Source organism: Poeciliopsis prolifica, unplaced genomic scaffold, assembly GCF_027474105.1.
Source record: "Poeciliopsis prolifica strain line A6 unplaced genomic scaffold, Auburn_PproV2 SCAFFOLD076, whole genome shotgun sequence".
NCBI classification, from domain to species: domain Eukaryota; kingdom Metazoa; phylum Chordata; class Actinopteri; order Cyprinodontiformes; family Poeciliidae; genus Poeciliopsis; species Poeciliopsis prolifica.
The window spans coordinates 992,384-1,010,198 of NW_026562451.1; the positions used below are offsets into that span (position 1 = coordinate 992,384).

The 17,815-nt window shown below is 40.5% G+C and overlaps 1 protein-coding gene across 2 annotated transcripts in view; it reads right to left on the bottom strand.

The window, feature by feature from the left end:
- Nucleotides 1–17,815, bottom strand: part of syne1a (spectrin repeat containing, nuclear envelope 1a) — a 137,049-nt gene that overhangs the window by 62,771 nt on the left and 56,463 nt on the right. For both annotated transcript variants that reach the window (XM_055021455.1, XM_055021456.1), the window contains exons 55-67: nt 16,427–16,786; nt 14,995–15,131; nt 11,039–11,216; nt 9,044–9,226; nt 8,023–8,166; nt 6,719–6,874; nt 5,007–5,171; nt 4,692–4,864; nt 4,445–4,598; nt 4,190–4,333; nt 3,814–3,978; nt 2,780–3,097; nt 1,607–1,762 (exon numbers count right to left, since the gene is read on the bottom strand). In XM_055021455.1, the coding sequence (XP_054877430.1) occupies nt 1,607–1,762; nt 2,780–3,097; nt 3,814–3,978; nt 4,190–4,333; nt 4,445–4,598; nt 4,692–4,864; nt 5,007–5,171; nt 6,719–6,874; nt 8,023–8,166; nt 9,044–9,226; nt 11,039–11,216; nt 14,995–15,131; nt 16,427–16,786 (2,433 nt within the window). The remainder of the gene's footprint in view (nt 1–1,606; nt 1,763–2,779; nt 3,098–3,813; nt 3,979–4,189; nt 4,334–4,444; nt 4,599–4,691; nt 4,865–5,006; nt 5,172–6,718; nt 6,875–8,022; nt 8,167–9,043; nt 9,227–11,038; nt 11,217–14,994; nt 15,132–16,426; nt 16,787–17,815) is intronic.

A 17,815-nucleotide genomic window follows, 5' to 3' on the forward strand; every position in this document is an offset into this window, starting at 1 on the left:
CTAAATTCTTTTTACAGTTTAAAAATGTTAAAAGCCATGAATCATCTTGCTTCCACTTCACAATTATCCATTGGTTTCTGGTACATTAATAAATTACTAATAAATAAACTGAAGTTCATGGTTATAATTCTGAGCTAAGACAGGAGACAAAGTTAAAGGATTCTTAGGGCTTTTTTGTTTTTCAGGACACTGGAAATATGACATTTTATTTTTGTTCAAACCAGGTGACAATTTTTTTTTTTTTGAAGATATTCATATTAGAAGACTTTTCGGCATTTGGCTTTGGGGAAAATTCGAGACTCATTTCATGTTTCTTTTCCTTTCAAGGTGTGAGATTTTTCCCAACAGTCTAACATTGGTCACTGAGGACCACAAACTCTCTGATCCAGCGTCAGAACAGAAAATACCTACTTTCTCCCTTTCACTTTCATCTGTTCAATGTCAACAGCTTCACTTCAAAGCAGCGTGGGTTTTCTTTTATATTTTGAAGCATTATCCACTTGACTAAGGTTTCGAGTCAATAGCAGCACAGGGATAGGGAAGGCTTCTTGCAGGTTTGACACATTATTCACTCAACTTCCAAATCCTGCAGTGAGGAAGCTCCAATTAGCCGAAAGTGCTGAGTGCACACCTTTTTTTTGAGTCGAAAGAGGTAACAGCTTCCACCTCAGGCCCATATGGCCCTACTTCCTGCTGGATAATTACAGAGACTCACAAGATGAGGGGGTGTTACCTGTGTGGCTGTAAGTAAATGCATGCCTAAGTCAAGTTAAGCATTAGGAGAGGATAGGTGTGGCATTAGTTGGGAGTAAAGGCAAACCAACCAGCACATGCACTACATTCAGAAGAGTAACTAGAGATGTTAGTTATAATAATAACAGTAAAAGAATAAAAAAAGTCTTTTTACTCCCAATTCAAGGTGCGAGATTGTATTTAATTACAGCTTTAGTCCCTGACCAGGAGAGCCCCATTGATTTTCCTTTAACCCTCACCCCTCTGGGGGAGACAAATAGAGAGGCCAGACCTGAGAATACAGACAAAACAAGCTGGGCTCACAGAGGTAAGTCCCAGCGCTCCTTCAGCGGGGCGCTACCGAAACACAAGCCCAAACTGGAGTGGATTTCATGGTGAGAAGAAGCACAATCATGTGTGAAAAGGCCCACTGTGGATAGCGACATGCAGCAGTTCACATCTATTTTCAACAATACCGAATGTCTGTGAAGCGAACAGAATCCCACAGGAAGACAATTGGCCAGGTTACATTTGTGTGTCAATTAATATTTTGTGTCTTGTATTCACCAGGAAATAAGCATGTCGTATGGAATCTGTATGAATATTTACACATTAAACTGTTTACAATACAACAAGTGAATGGCAGCCAGCAAATAACATAATAATGTGCCTGGAAACCAAAAAAAGCAAGAAATATGTGAGCAGGTTGAAAACATAATGAGCAACAAAAACTAAAAATCTGAAAGTAAAGTTCAAAACCAAAAAAATTCTTCAAAATCCATTCTTTGAAAACATGAAAGGAAGTGAAAAAGTCAACAGAATGTAGATATGATTCATTAAAATAATATGTATCAAACATCTGAGAGGGTCAGACCTGGATACTGAGCAGAAGGGAATGGTAGCGAGCGGTCAGCTGGGTGGCGGTCACACTGATCCGACTACTGATGTAGGTTTCCTCCAGAACCTGCTGGGCCAGAGATGAGAGGCCATCGACTTCTCCCTGCCGCGCCAGAACCGCTTCAAGATACCCCTGAAAACAAGGATAGAGATAAACAAACCATATTCGTTAAATTGACTGAAATCCTTTGAGAAACTATTATTTAATTGCCTGTTAAAATTTGGAAATAAAGGACTAACAAAGATGAAAAAAAAAATCTAATTAAAACACTGGACGATCTGTTTAGGTTTAGTTTGAAAACAGATTCAGACAATATTGAATCTGTCAGATATTTTGATTCAGGCAAAATTTTCCAGGAGAGGAGACCAAGCAGAGGAATGCTGTAGTTTCATTTGGATGTAAATAAAATATGTGTAGCAGTGCAAAGTGGCAGATGCTTCATCGCTTTCTCTCTGACAGGGAAAAAAAACTTTGCCGTTTACACTCTAGTGAATGCACCGTGAGTGAGTAAATTGGGAGTCAAGTTTGTGTGCCTGTCAGTCAAAAGGAAACTCACAACTCCAAACATTGCTTTAGGATTCATTTAAAGTTATTCCAATTTATATATAAAAGTCTCAATGATGATCTTTTTTGTTCTGGGTCTAAACCACAGGCGTCAAACTCCAGTCCTGGAGAGCCACTGTCCTGCAGTTTTTAGATGTGCCACAAGTACAAAACGCTGGAATGAAATGGCTACATTACCTTATTCTTATGTCGATAAGTTCTCCAGAGCCTTGCTAATGACCTAATTATTCTGTTCAGGTGTGGTGCAGCAGAGGCACATCTAAAAGTTGCAGGAGACCAGAACCTTCAGTACTGGAGTTTGACACCCCTGGTCTAAACTATTTATACTTGGAATATTTTATTAGAATTTTTTGTGATATAAACCAACACAAAGTAGTGAACAATTATGAAGTGGACGGGAAATGATACATGGTGACATATTTTTTCTCAAATGGGTTCAAAAAGAGGAATGAGTATTTCATTAATACTCACCCTCTATTAATTAATAATAATTACTAATTTAGATTAAAATCTGACCCTACCTTCTTAAATTTTTCACAATCTGGAGTTTTAAAGAAATTGTCAGCAGATATCTCTTTCTCTCACCTGGAGTTTTTTGAGCTGACTCTGCTTGGTGTTTCTGTCCGACCTCCGGTTGTTTCTGATGCTTGCCATCTTCTCCGTGTCCTCCAGCCACTGAGCTAAGTTCAGGAACCTGTGACCCATCTGCCTCAGTCTCGTCAGTGCAGAGTGCAACTGGGTCTGCGTCTCCTCCAAGCGGCTCTGGTAGGATGCCCACTCTCGTTTTGCGGTGTCCAGAGCTCGGTCTTCAATCTGAGGAACGCCCCAGGGGATCACTCTCTCTCTGCTGGTCAGCACTGAAGCCAGCAAAGACTGACCCTTTGAGCAGCTTTCCTGCAAGCTCTGGAAAGCAAAAATAAACATATAAAACATGAATAGTATGAATAAACTTTCAGGGAATGTGTGTTTTTAAAAGTGACCTATTCTTCCCTGAACAGGTTAGGATGGGAAAATGCACAAAATAAATTTTAGTTCAGTCAATTCTACCTATTTTGAGATCCTTTCATATTGAGCAGTTTTAGGGCCATCTGTCACTTTAAATACAAATAAGCTATATGTTTAAATTCACATGTGAAATGAGCTTCAAACACATTGGGCAGTCATACAACTGAACATCTTTGAAAAGCAGAAGTAGAGCCTCCTGCACAACCAGCCAAAATGCAGTAGGTGGTTTCTGGATGATAAATCAACAGCAAAACATTTGTCATTTCCAGCAGCCATTGTACAGAGCTTATAGTGGTAAAGCCAACAAACCAAATGTGCTGAAACTCAGCTTGGGTTGCTAGGTGATGGGGCTGGGCTTGGCTGGTGTTGCTAGGTAACAGTCCCCATCAAATGTGAACCAACAATCAATAGACTCATTGTCCAGACACCAAAATCATTAACTTAATTCCAGAAAAACATCCAGGTGTTTTTTTTAAAACTACTTGGGATGTTTATAGAAGCAGGAGAGACCCAAATGGAAGCATAAAAATGAGCAAAATGTAAATTTTGCATAAAAAGTCCCTTTTAATCTTCAACTTGCACACACAATACACAACTTTTAGACAATTACTGACCTGAAGCTGCTGCAGTGTTTTTTCAAGTGTATCCACATTTCCTTCTGGATGAGACAGGAAAGCCAGAGACGCCTGTTCCTGCTCCAGCCAGTCTTCAAACACATGCAGTCCTCGCTGATATTCCTGATGGACCATAACCAGCTCCTTGGCCTTACTAACAGCGTTCTGTAAGGACACAGATGTTAGACACATCAATGTAAGATCGGGCTTTTCAACTCCAATGTTCTGCACAACGTGCTTTAAATCTCTAATGTCAAACATATGTGGGAAAATAATGGGAAAATAGCCAAAAGTATTAAGATTATACAAAGCAGAAATGAACGCCGATTCAAATATTTCTAGAGGAGAAATCTAATCTGATGTTGGAGGGAGTTACCTTAGCTTTATCTTTTAGAGCGTTGTATCTACTCTGCAGCTGTTGAACCTCCTGCTGAGTTGTGTAATGTTCTGTCATGTTGGAGCCTTTTGTGGCAATGGTCTCCAGAGGACTGCTATGACTCAAAACCTCCTCATAGAGAAGCTAAAATATAAATACACACAGGTGAGGCAATCATTCAAAAGATTTGAGCATATATTTAAATGCATAAAATCTTGTAACAAACTATGGGAGGCAAGTCTTTGCATGATATACCTTTGTTTTTCCCAAGTTGGCAGTTTTATCTCTCATCTCTGAGTATTGTCTGTCTGAGCCACTCAGAGTTTCTTCCACTCGATCCATCCACTGCACAAACTGCTCCACATCTTCCTGATAGCTGGTCCACTGTGACAGAGAGCCTTCCAGCTGACTGGAAGAGTTAAACACAACAAGGTAGATACATATCAAGCTGATAGTTCTGAATAAGAACACACAGGAATGCAAGGAACTGGATTTTGCTCACCTTTTACACTGAATTGAGGCAGAAAGCAAAGCGTCCCACGAGTCCTTCAGGTCTTGGATCTGTTTGCGGATCACTGGGACTCCCTCAGCTGAAGTGTTCCTCTGGACCGCCTCTCCCCGGGTCAAAAGCATTTTTAGCTGGATTTCCCGCTCCTGGCGGGCAGCAAGTAAGGCCTAGAGATGGAGAACAGACACAGGCAAAATAACTTCCAAAAGTGCACAATATTTCAACATGCCATGTGAAATATACAATGTTATTTCTGTCTTCAGAACGTTTTGGTTACAGAACTGGAAGATCCATCATGCCTCATCTTACCTCCAACTGTAACATGCGGTCCTCCAGTATGCCCTTGACCGTAGTTGTGGATTTGCAGGTACTTATGACCCTTTGTGCTTCACACACCCAGTCCTGAAGCTCTTTAAGCCCCTGAGAGAAGAGCTGATGCTCCCCAACGATGCGTTCAATCCTGGAGGCTTTATCCTGCAGATATGAGAGTATGACAATGTAAACACGCTCTTCAAACCCTTTATTGGTTCTGCGAGATCAGAGAATTACAGTCTGTGCACAATCAAAAGTCTCCATCTTGATCTGTTTGTTTGAAATGAGCCTTGTTTTTGCTAAGAGATGTCTCCAGAGACTCGCTCATCCCCCCTCATCATGCAGCAATCACTAAAGTTTACAGTGATACTCTGCGTGTTTTGAACATCCAAGATACTGAAGAATAGGCAAATTGAAAGCTATAATTATTTTCCTGAATTCCTTCTTCCAAAGTCTGACAAGAAAGAAGGTATAAAAATAGTAGCTACTCTAGCGGAGCCCGTAAGTAAAGTAAATAAACCCATTCATCATTGCAGGGGTTTTCTCATGGTTGTTGAGTAAGTGGTTTTTGGTCACTGTTATGTTTGCAGCACAATACATCAAATAAATCACAAGAGTCTGGCAGACATAATGAAAGCTTCAAAAAGGTCAGGTTCAAAGCAGAAGCACGTTTCAGCTCCAGGATTTTAACAGTGAACCAGTGAAGTACAAAGCACTGGCCTTTTTATGTTAATGAGGCTTCAGCCTCAAGGGCCTTTAAGAGGTGAGGCAGATTCATGTGCTCAGGTAAATTTCTTTAGATACCATTTTTATAGAAATGGACCAAGAAATGGAATGTGGACTGAAAATGGTTGATTTTGATCCCTGAGTGATGACTGGTTGACTGGAAACTCAAAACTCCAATATTGATTCAATCAGTGAACACATCATATTACCAAGTCGTTCTCAGTGTTGCTAGATTGGATGGGATTGCACTCAAATGGGCCACTTTTAAACACAACAGGTTGGGAAAATAAAACATTTGGGCAGCTTTTCACATAATTTTTTTTTTAATAAAATGCCAATAGAAAAATTCTATCAAAGATAATTATAATTGTGTGGCTGAAAGAAAATGAGAGCAAGACTTTCAGCAGATAACAGAAAAGCTAAACAGGATAAAGCAAACTTTATGTGTTTTATCTTTTTGAGCATTTTGGAATGCTCAAAATAAGGTAAGGGACAACAAACTAAAACAGCCATATAAGATAGAGTCCAATTATTTCCCCTTTGAAAGTCATAGTAAAGTCCCATTTTTTCTCTTTTACACACAGTGTTATATCACCCTACCTCCTAAAAATATTCAATGACCACCCAAGGCAGCAAGACAAGGGAAAAAACATTAATATTGTTCTTAAATCTTCTTATATTTCAGGTTCTGAAGAGAAATCAGAATCAACCAGAACTGGTCTTAGCAGGTTAAGATTTACAAAAAGTGTTGCAAAGAACTTGACCAACAAATTTTTGATCGGTGTGTCAAAGGTTTTCTCGTGCGCCGAGAAAAGTCACACATTGCTCCTGCATAGCTGAAGAATAATCCACGATTCAACAGTAAGCACACAGACAAGCATGACTTGACCGACAGCTGTACAGATGCTACTAGCAGAGCATGAATGATGCAGGGCATGCTGGTGGGTTTGAGTCAGAAAGCTGCAGAGTAGAAGCAGTGTTACCTTGGTTAGGTTGCTGAGGGAAAGGTACTGCGCTGACAGCTGAGATACTCTGTGGACGAAGCCCTTGCCAGCTGCTTGTCCCTCCCAGAGATGATGAGCTTTATCCCTCAACTTGCTGAGCTCTGCCTCTCGACTGGCCATCTCCTCCAGCACAGACTTTACAGAGCAAGTGGAGGGTGGGGTAAAAGAGAGATGGAGCAACGTGATGTTAGGAGAGCAAATTTAAACGTGACAAGACAAGAAAGGTAAGCAATATTAACACAGAAAATGACAGATGTTTTTATGACAGAAAAATGAGAGCAGGGATGCAGGGTTGGGGGGAAAAGAAAACAAGACCTCACAGAATGTCAAAATTCAAAAATCAGCATATTTTCCTCCAGATGTTCACTTTTAAATAGAAACACTGTGATTCATTTGGACACCGCAGTGCAGAGCAGGGAAATAATAAGAAGGTGGGAGGTATAGTAGCGACAGGATAAAGAGGATTTTGCCAACACAGGTACAAACACTGAAGCCTGCAAGTATTGTATTGTATTGTACTTCAGGTGCTGCGAGGGGGGCAGAAATGTAATTACTGGCGGGGACACACAAAAGGCAATGATGGGAAGTGCTACAGCAGCAGCAGAACAAATACAAAAATAGCCACAATGATAAGCACAGAGGTTTGAGATGGTCTTGATACATTTTTCCCTATGTTGTCAGGTTTATCTCTTTGATGCTCTGTGCCTCTTTTCTGCTCCTGTGTCTGCCAGACACTGTTATCACTCCTAGAAAAAAGGCCTTTTAGCCATGCAGCACTTCAGCTCTGACAGAAAGGAGAATTAATTAGATTTCTGGACTTCTCCTCTGACTATTGTGTCAAGATGCGGCTCTATTTTGATCCACTGGTGCTCAACAAATGTAATTAGGTCCTTCTCTGCTCCCCAAGGATTTCAAATTGGTACTTTAGGGATTCATATCTAATGGAGAGGTAACCATTTATTATCCTACTTAATATTCACTTTGTGTTGTAATGACAGGGTTTGCTTAAATGAAAACAGGAAATGAGAAAATATTAGTGATAGCAGCATGAAAGAGAAATATAAATAGCTCCCTCTCTGTGAAATGCAGTTGAATTAAAAATGCCCTCAAGATATACAAAATTAATTGTTCCAGGAGTGACCATGAAATGATGCAAAACTAACATATGGCCTCATGAATATCCAAGAACAATTATACCGTTAATGCAATTTTCTTAAAGCGGTAACACCTGAACGAACATTATTCAAGGGAGCGTGCCAAAATGACTTTTAGCTACAAAATACCTGCAGTTTGCTGAGCTCGTGTTTCTTGGTTGGAAGATCATGCAGTCGTGCACTGCTCTCCTGGACTCTGGACTCTGTGCTGTTGAGCCAGTCTTGCAGAGGCTCAGCACTGGCTTCAAACTCCGTCATCTGGGACTGAAGGTTCTGGAAATGTAACACAAACACAGGCGTGACACGCAACACTAAATATATTGATTATTCTGCGTTTTGTTGCAAGTTTCTGTGCTAGAGCAGCACAGTGGTGCATGATTACAAAGTAGCAAAAATGGGATACATATTTATAACAAGTATAACTAAAAAGTGTGACGTGCATTTGCATTCGTTTTTCCATTAGAAGTCCCCAAATTTGCATGTAGAGAACATTTGTAAACAAACAACATCATGAAGACCAAGAAACAAATTTGCACAATTGCAAACCTAATAAGGTATGACTGACCAACTAAACTGTCAGTACAAGGACAACATTTATTTCAAAAGGTAGCTAGGAGAAAAAGAGCCATTCTGGAGGAGCTGCAGAGACTGAAGTACATTCATGAGCTGGAATGGCCTAGACAAAGTCCATATCAAACTTCAATAGACAGTCTGTGGCACAACTTAAAAATTCTTGTCTAATCTGAGAAGAATAAAAGTGTCTTTAAATGTGAAAAGCTTTTAGAGAAAAAAACACACAAGTAGCTGTATTTGCAGTGAACGGTTATTATAAAAAGCATTGATCAAGCAGGCTGAATACAACAATTTTCACATTTTTTTGTAAATAATCTTGAAAACTCTTCACAATTATGTGCCACTTTGTGATGTTCTATCACATACAATCCTTGAAAAAAAAACACAAATAAAAGGTGGATCAAATATTTTAGCCTCAGTTAAATAAAAGAATGAGTTATTTCACAAAACTTTGAGTTAGTATATCTTCTGAATCTTGGTAAATGGGCACTGGTGATCTGGACTCACTTCAATGGAGCAAGGCATTTTCTTTTATTGAAGTCTTTAGCTAAGCAAATGGCATCCAAATGAAACCAACCTTGAGAGCATCTTCCCTGGTTTGCAGGTTGTTCATCAGACTCTTCCAGTCTTCCTGGGCGTTAACCACCTTGGCCTTGATCCCCTCCACTCTATCTTTGGACACGACGGCCATCAGGAGCTCCCCGCTGGCTCCTACTGTACTCAGTCTGGCCTGGCCGTTCTCCCTGTCACTCAAGAACTCCTGAAGGGATGCACAAACAAAGACAAAGGAGCTGTCAATGTTTACACAAAAGGATGAGGGTGTGTGAGTGAACAAAGAGGACAATGATAACTTATTATATGTAAGTAGTTTCTGATATTTAAGACATTACTAATTCTCCTTGCATCAGCACAGGGATGCAATCAGAGACAAGGAAAGTCAGTGAACCTGAAACATGTTGGTTCCTTACATAGCTACCCACTGACAATGTACACGCATACAAAGGCACACACGCAGCCTCCGCACACACCCCTCCCTGGTAGCCGAGCTGATGACAGTAGCGCAGCAGGGACCACTCCACCATCTGTGCAGTCAGCACATCGCTTACAGAGACTACGGCTCCAGCCTCTTCAAACATGGGCTCGGAAAGTCTTTATCTCTTTATCGCTCCCTTTCTTTGTTTTATCTGCCTGCTCAACATTCATTTACCGTCTTCCACACTTACCGCCATTCTCTGCCAGCTAGTTTAACTGTACAACACCAATTAAGCACACACTGGATGCCCTCGCCCCTCCCACGCCGACCCTCCTGGAGGTCAGCCATGTGGAAACATTGTTCCACATTCCTCACCAAGTCAATAATAAATAAAACATGATTGATTCAGTATTCCTCTATCTTCCATATTCTTCCTTAAAGCTGCACGAAAACCCTCTAATGTACTTCTTTAGATATTCAGGAGGCCAAAAATAATCTTCAAAAGGCGTCCCTTTGCTGTGTTGACAGTCTGAGACAATGTGCCTGCTAATTAAATAACTCCTGAATCACAACCAGTCGCTGAACAAAAACAAAACATCTCAAATGGATAATATCGAGTCCTTACTGTCTTCAAACAAAAGCTCAGCAGAAACGGAAACCTCACTTATTAGATGCTTTTGTGTTTAAGGGACTGAGCGATAATTAACTGTCAGGTTGCAGAGATGTGGAGGTGACCACCTTATCTGATAGGCACCTGAGTCTGAGCCAGAACCATGGAGGCTCCCAAAATCTCACACAAAAGAGAAAAATACATTACAATGGCAAAGAGACCTGCTGTGAAGCTTTCCTCCATCTCTAGACCATTTCAAACTATTTGCAGCTAACGCAGGTCCCACAAGTTCAATAAACCCACAAGAGGCCAGTCTGAAGTTAAGATATTCAAACAGTCATCTCGTGAGGAAACTCCTCTTGAAAGTGGATTGATTACACATTTATTACATCATTATTCTTTTCTTTGTAGATGTTAAAGCAGCCACTCTGTGAGAGAAAGAATAAAACACACTGCTAGTTCATGCCTGGCAGTGATGCATTTACTGGGTTGTCAAAGTTTCTGATCTTCTCTAAAGACTAGGAGAAAAACTCTAGCAGCTTTTTAATTCAATGCAGCCAGATACTACAAGGTTTGGTTAACTTTTATTTCAATAGATATTAAGTGAACGCATCATTGCTTCACTCAAGCTGATTGCTAGTTCATTGAAATAATACCAGATGGTAATGTTCTCTTTTAGCTTTAAGATGTAATGCTGTGAATCAGAGTAATCTCTGTCCTGCAGTCTGCTAGCATTAAACAGGTTGTTGAATATTTAAATGATCAAATATGCATAATTCATTTGAAATAAGTAGCAACAGTCTCCTTCTGTCCTGGCTGTGATTAACTGCTTTTATTGCTTTTTTTGAGGTTCTCCATGTTTCACAAAATGCAGACAAGAAAATAAACAAGTAAATAATTTGAACAAAGTGGTACTTTTATATTTTGTACGCAAGAGTTAGTGGCAATAGAACGTAAGAAAATACTGCAGTATTTCCTGATTTGCTTACGTGGATTCTCTGCAGAGCAGTGGAGACCTCTGTGACAGTCTGCGGCACATCAAAGCATTTGGCGGTACTGATTTTGGCATTGACCAGCCACTGTTGGAAATCTCTCAGCGCTGCACGGAACCTCTGCTCCAACAGGCGCTCCTTATTTTGACACTCCCTGGATGCACGGAGGCTGAGACTGAGAGGAAGAGAAAAATTATCCTTAATCGGTTGCTCGTAGGCTGCAATCTCCATGGGAAACAAGCAAGAAAAATAAGAAAGCTAAACTCAGAGAACTTGCCGTTTACCTCCCACATGTCTCTCTAAATAAAGACTATGTGCGTACCTTTCATATTATTCTAACTATATACAAGACAAGCATGTGATCGGTTGTGAGAAACATCCAGGTGGAGAAAATGGCAAAGTGGGTGAAGTGGAATGAATGAGCGCTGGGGCAAAGAGGGGAATACTGTATGGGGGATGGTGGAAAAGGGGCACCACATGGGAGTGGGGGGGTGAGAGGCAACATATGACAGGGGCAAGAGTTCACAGGGGTGACATGATGGGGAGAACGAAGCATGACAGCCTGCTTCTGTAAGAAAACGTGTGAGATGGAGGAGGATACGCTGAGAGGTGAGAAAAAAGAACTTATAGCAGCCTGAGGGTTTTTTTTAAGTCTATTGTTCATCTCTTACCGCACCAATACTGACATAAAAACAAAAACTAAGAAAAAACAGTAATCACACTTTACATGTTATGCATAGAATGTTTTTTGTAAATAAATAAGTCATTTTAAAACTTGACAAAGAAAGAAAATTTTAATATGAACAGTGAACCATTAAAAGACTTTTAAGTGTAACAAGTCCACTATGTTGCCTTAACGGCTGTAATACCATAGAAGTATCCGAGTCGTCAAGATGTGTTAAATCTAAACATTTTGAGAATTTACGCAAGACGGTTTCTTGTTTCATGCTATAAAATCGAATTGCGAAACCTAATCTGAGAAACAGGGAAGAAACTGTCTAGAAAAAAAACAGCATTCAATACCAATACCTTCAAATAGACAAAGTTTTATTTACAAAACAAATGGTGAAAATGGTCTTTCTATTCTAGATATACTTTCTCTGCTAGTGAGTTTTTAAAATAAAGCCGCTATCACAATGTTTTCCATGTTCCAATGTTACAATTGCCAAAATGTCAAACTCTATCAGATCTATAAAGTATGAGTCTTCATTTTGAGGCACTCTACCTTTTGCGTATTGGGTGGAAAATCCTCAATGTTCGACTATTTAAGGACAGAATAGTTTATTTTTGCCTTGACATCACCAAGGATGCACTTGAGGGCTCCCAAGTGCATCCTTGTGCAAACAGAACACCTGCACATCTGCAGAGTATAGCATGTGCAGATATTGGGGAGTTTGCTGCAATATTTTTGGTAGAATATTGCAGCAATATTGCATTGAGTCCCTAATAAGCAGAGTTGTCATAATCATTTCACAGTTCATAATTTCCCAAAAAATTCAGTGAGCGACTGACTTACCTGATTACAAACTCTGATCAAATGTGTTAGGATGGAGTGGTGGAGCGTTACATCCTTTAAATAGCACATGGTTCTACACTAATTAAATGCAACACGGATGTTCAATAGTGCCATAAGAATAAAAGGTTGTTTTAGTTCAGTGGATTCCTGGTTGTACAAGTACACAAATGTTCAGTGGAAGTAGAAAAATGTCTAAACAACCTTTTTTAAAAAAATAAAAAATAAATCAAGAGTATAAGAAATATGCAAATGAAAAAATATATATAAGTGGTTCAAACATCCAAATAAAAGGTCGGAACCAATGAGAGGATGTAACATTTAGTTTTGGTTTAAAACAAGGTCATTTTATCTCCGCTACATTATTTGATCAGTCTCCTTTTGCTTTGTAACGTACCACTTAATTTTTTTTTTTACTATTTGTTTCATATTTTCTCATCGCATGTCCTACTGTTTGCAAAGTAAAACTTAAATCAAGGTTCATATATTATACATTTAAATCAGTCAATTTAATCCTGAGTCCCTTTGTCAGAATTTATTCTTCTTGTGGAGAAAACTTTTCGACGAGGAAATTTACAAACTAAAAGAAGAAACTAAGAAACTTGCATTTAGGAAGTTGCATTTGGGGAATGGTTGTGAGTATCTTAAAATCAATTTTAATTCTTGGGTAGAAAGCCTCCGGCTAAAATTATAAATAAGCAAGTCTTGATTGTGAATTGTCTTTATTTCAAACCACCTTTCTGGGTTTTGCTCCTATCGAATCTAATGAATTAGATAAAAAACTGAGAAGGTCATTGTTTATTGTCCGAACAATTAATTTTAGAGTAATTTGCTGTACCATGAGCTAAAACAGCGAAACAAAAAATAAAAAAAATTCAAGGAAACTTTTTATACAAGTCTGTACCATTGTTAAACAGAGAGCCACAAATAACCGGATAAAACAGTATTGCCTTTTTTTTAACCTAATTCATTGACAGTAATAGTGAGTGTGTGCTGTTTAATTCAGGTTACAAACAATGATGTGCAGGACAGCAAAACAAGAAAAAGGATTAAGAAGAAATCACTGAATTTCTGCAGATTGAAGTGGCTTAAAAGGAAGGGGACAAACTGAAGAGGTGGACAGATGTTTAACCAGACAGAAGTGTCCAAAGGGAGACATAAAAAAACAAAACAACAACAACAAAAGCCAAACACCTAAATGGTCAGAGACAACCTTGAGTTTTAATAGTGTGATGGAGACTTGAAAGGCTCACACTGTGGGGATGGTTTGTGTAAAAGAGGCATTTTATTTATGCTGTGACAGACAAAATCTGGCATGTTCCATGAAAAGGAGGGTAGATTACTCTTCCTCCTTCCCATAGGACTCGTCTCTTTCTCTGTTCACTCTTCTATTCAGAGCTTAATTTAGGACAGGTGCAAAAGGTGCACAGGTCAAGTCAGTGTCAGGTTGACAAGCAAGGTAATTAGGAAAAGCTGCTTCTTTGCCAATCAGCACTCAAAGACACAAAGCTCAAAGCATGTTAACCTCATTCTACTTTTTGTTATAAATGACAAAACACATATTTTTGTGGATTTTTCTTCTGAAAATGGTGTCACTTCTAAAACTAATCTGCACTTGATGTTTAAATCCAAGCTATCATTAGCAATGTAGCCCAGCTAGCCTAGTCAGAAAGCTAGAACAGTGATCTCAATAAAGAATAAGCCAATCTTCAATGATAAATGATGGCCCATTTGCTAATTAAGGATCCACAGGATGCTGTCTGCTTAGCAAAACCCCTTTTTGGTCTTGTTTTACCCTGAGATACCATGATGGATTATTTACAGTTTTAAATACAGCCTGAATATCTACCATTAAAAGCTTGCTGTGCTTTTGTTTTTGACCAATCCCATAAAAAGTCTACACATGTGAGCGAGCTCATAGCTACCATCCTTCTGACCTGAACACCAGTAAATGGTCCTGCTGTGGGGCATTTATCCTGATGCTATGATGTCAAAGTAAAACCCGCCCACCTGTTACCATTGAGACCAAGCACAGGACGGCAAACAGAGATTGTTAAACAAGAAGTAGGCAAGTAACCATGATGCTTGATAGTGGAGTATCTGAAACAAGTGATGCTTCCCTCCTAGTTTCAAAAATTCATCCTCCACACAACAAGAACAAAAAATACTGGAGATTTATAGACACATAATTAGTGTAATTTTATAAGAGGTCAGATAATTAAAAGCAACGAGCGCCATGTACATAAAACGCTCTGCTACTTGTAAAGTTGGTTAATTTGTCAAAACATATATCACAAACATTTAAATTGTGATGCTAACTTTACCATCAGTTCTCTGTTGCATATTACTGATTAATTTTTCTGATGCTTGGGAGCAACACAAACAGGCATGTTTGGATTCCTCCACTTTTACGGCACAGCATGGGAAACCCTCTTCTCACCTGTTGTGCTGTTTGATGACTGCCGTTACTCGGTCCGACTGTGAGCCCAGGTCCCTGGAGTATCGCACCAGGTCGTTCAGCTGGCTTTTCAACTTCTCTGCCATTGGCTCAGCGCTCTGCAAGCCCTCCAGAATGTCCTGAACGGCACAAAACAGAAAGAAGCAAACCCAGTTAAAGAGAGACAGATCTAACTGACACCCTTCAGTCAGTGCATTCCTATTCACACCCTGGCTCAGCTCTTTTCACTCCTCTAGCATTCAAACACTCAGACGCTCCAACACATACTCACAGTGTTGCTTCTTCAATGGCATTTCTGTTCTTCGAGGAGCGTGACAGGAAGGAGCTGTGGATAACGTTCTCCCGCTCTCCTCAGCGTCCCTCGCATTCTGCTCTAACAGAGTCATGAAGCCCTCTCCCATGAAATATGTACAAGCTCTGACTCTCAGTCATTTCTCTCCCTCTCTGACGTATTAACAACCCTCCCTCCCTCCCTTCTCTTGTGGACTCGTTGCTCTCTTCTCCTCCTCTCCCTCCTCCTATATGCTTCCACTACTTTCTCTCTCCTCCTCTCGCCCTCCTCCTACTCATTCGACTTCTTTCCTCTCACACATTTTTTTTTTCCTCCCTCTCGCTTTCTCCCGGTGGAATTCAGCTGTCAGCTCTAACAGACGCAGAGTCGGTTCAAACGCACGCAAACAAGCGCGCAACGAAAACACGGCCGGACACAGGAAACAAGCTGCTGGAAGGAGGAGAAAGGAGCGGAGGAGGGGGACAAAAACTCCTCCTCTGTTCTTTGACAGCCCCACAAATTGAGGAAAACCGGAGAAAGGCACGGCCGACGAAGCCTGGGGAGGAGTTGGGAGGTTGAGCGTGCTGGCATGGCCCTGACAATGAGGAGCAATTGTCAAAATGTAAACATCCCGTTGAGGTTGGCGACAGAGCAGCAGGGGAGGTGAGGAGCAGGAGGATCAAGGCGTAATCTCCGCAACGGAAAACGAAAAAGAAAACTGCTCCTTTTATTTCAAGCAAGATGAGTTCAGATGGCGGGGAGACATAATAATAAGAGAGTGTTTGGAGAGGAGAGATAGTGGAAAATAATGGCAGCAAAAACAAAAACATTTAGAGATGGAGGGGACGGAAGACCTGGGGAAACTGATGGGATTGTAGCTGTCATTATGCCCTCCCAGTAAAGCTGATTTACAAACTAATCTGTTTTCAGGATTCAGTAATAGAATGGATAATTACTTGTGAGTGAATGCAGAGGATTTCTGCAGATTGTGTGTACATGTGCTTTCTATTAGAGAATGCTAATTACTTTCTCTGACTGCATGCAAACATTTACACATTCCAGTGAGTTTTTCTTCTAAAAAAAAACTATTGTTTAGAGACAAATGATTTATGTTACAGTGAAGACTATTTAAATTTATATTACCTTCGCCAGCTTCCATCCCTCCACCGCCTCCTCGCCGCTACTCCGTCCCTCAGCTTTAACCAGCTCCTGGCTCCACCCCCTCAGGCAGCCATCAAACTCCTTCAGCCGCTCCTCCAGGCAGGCGGTCAGATGGTCGTACTCTTCTTCCGAAGCTTCGGCGGCGGCCAGGGCCCCCTCCAGGCCGTCTCTGGCCCTCAGGGCGGCCCCCTCCCACTGCTCCAGGGCGTGTGACAGCGCCCCCAGCTGCCGGTCCATGGCCTCGCAGCCGCCCGCTGCCGTGTGCTCCGCCGTGGTCGCTGCCGTGCGTCGGACCCGGCTCAGGTGCTCCCGGCCCTCCAGGAGTCGACACTTCACGCGCTCCTGGAGAGAGCGAAAGGAAAGTTGCTAAGGAAACTGTGGCTAAGGAAACTGCACTCTCAGGATGCGTGGTCTGTGTTTAAAGCTGTAGTGCTTCGCTCCTGTGTCTATTTTTAACTTCATGTCTGACTCTTTGATTCCTCCTGCTCATCATCGGCGCTGATGTTGGGTTTTTGTCATTTCTGGGATCTTAATCACTTTTTCCTCTAACTCTGTTTGCTTCTACTTGAAAAGTAAATACTGGAGGGTGATGAGGCAGTAAAATATGGTTTAAAAAGAGCATCTGATCAGTGTGCGAACAGATAGTTATCAGTATTATCTTTGTATGTACAAGAATTCCAGTCTCCTCCAAATTGGTTTAGTCAGTAGCTCGGCAAACACACATTCATAATGTGATAATTAGGACCAATGTGTAAAATTTTAATCCAAATCAACATCTCCCTACATATTTTTTCACCACGATAGCTGGGAGTTATTCAAGACAAGATAAGCACTGCTTTTAATTCTTTCACAATAATTATCAGTAATTCACACCAGAGATGCAACCCCACACACACACACACAACACACACAACAAAAAAACAACATCCAAAAAACTTGGATATATTTGGCACCGATGTGGATAATAAGCAGAAAATTACTCTCTCTATTTTGTCCCTGCATTATTCTGGTTCAGAGTCAGACTGAAATCAGCTTCAGTCATTATGACGGGTTTATGCTTATTTCAAAACTTAGTCAGGTTGCATTTGTTTTTTGCAGTGCGTTTCATGGGTTTCTGTAGCTACAATCAGCATGTGAAAGAGGAGGATCTACTACTAATTTCAGCTACTTTTCCAAAAGACATCAAGTTTGACACCTTGAAATGGGTGTAAATTACAAGAAACAACTCCCACTGGGCTTAGCTTTTTAGATGAAGAGTCAACTATTCAAATAACTTTTTCGTTCCTTTTTTCTGGATTCAAACTGCTACTCATATCAAGGATCCTGCAGTACTTCTTTATTTTAAGATCAATGTTCCTTGAAATCATCTTT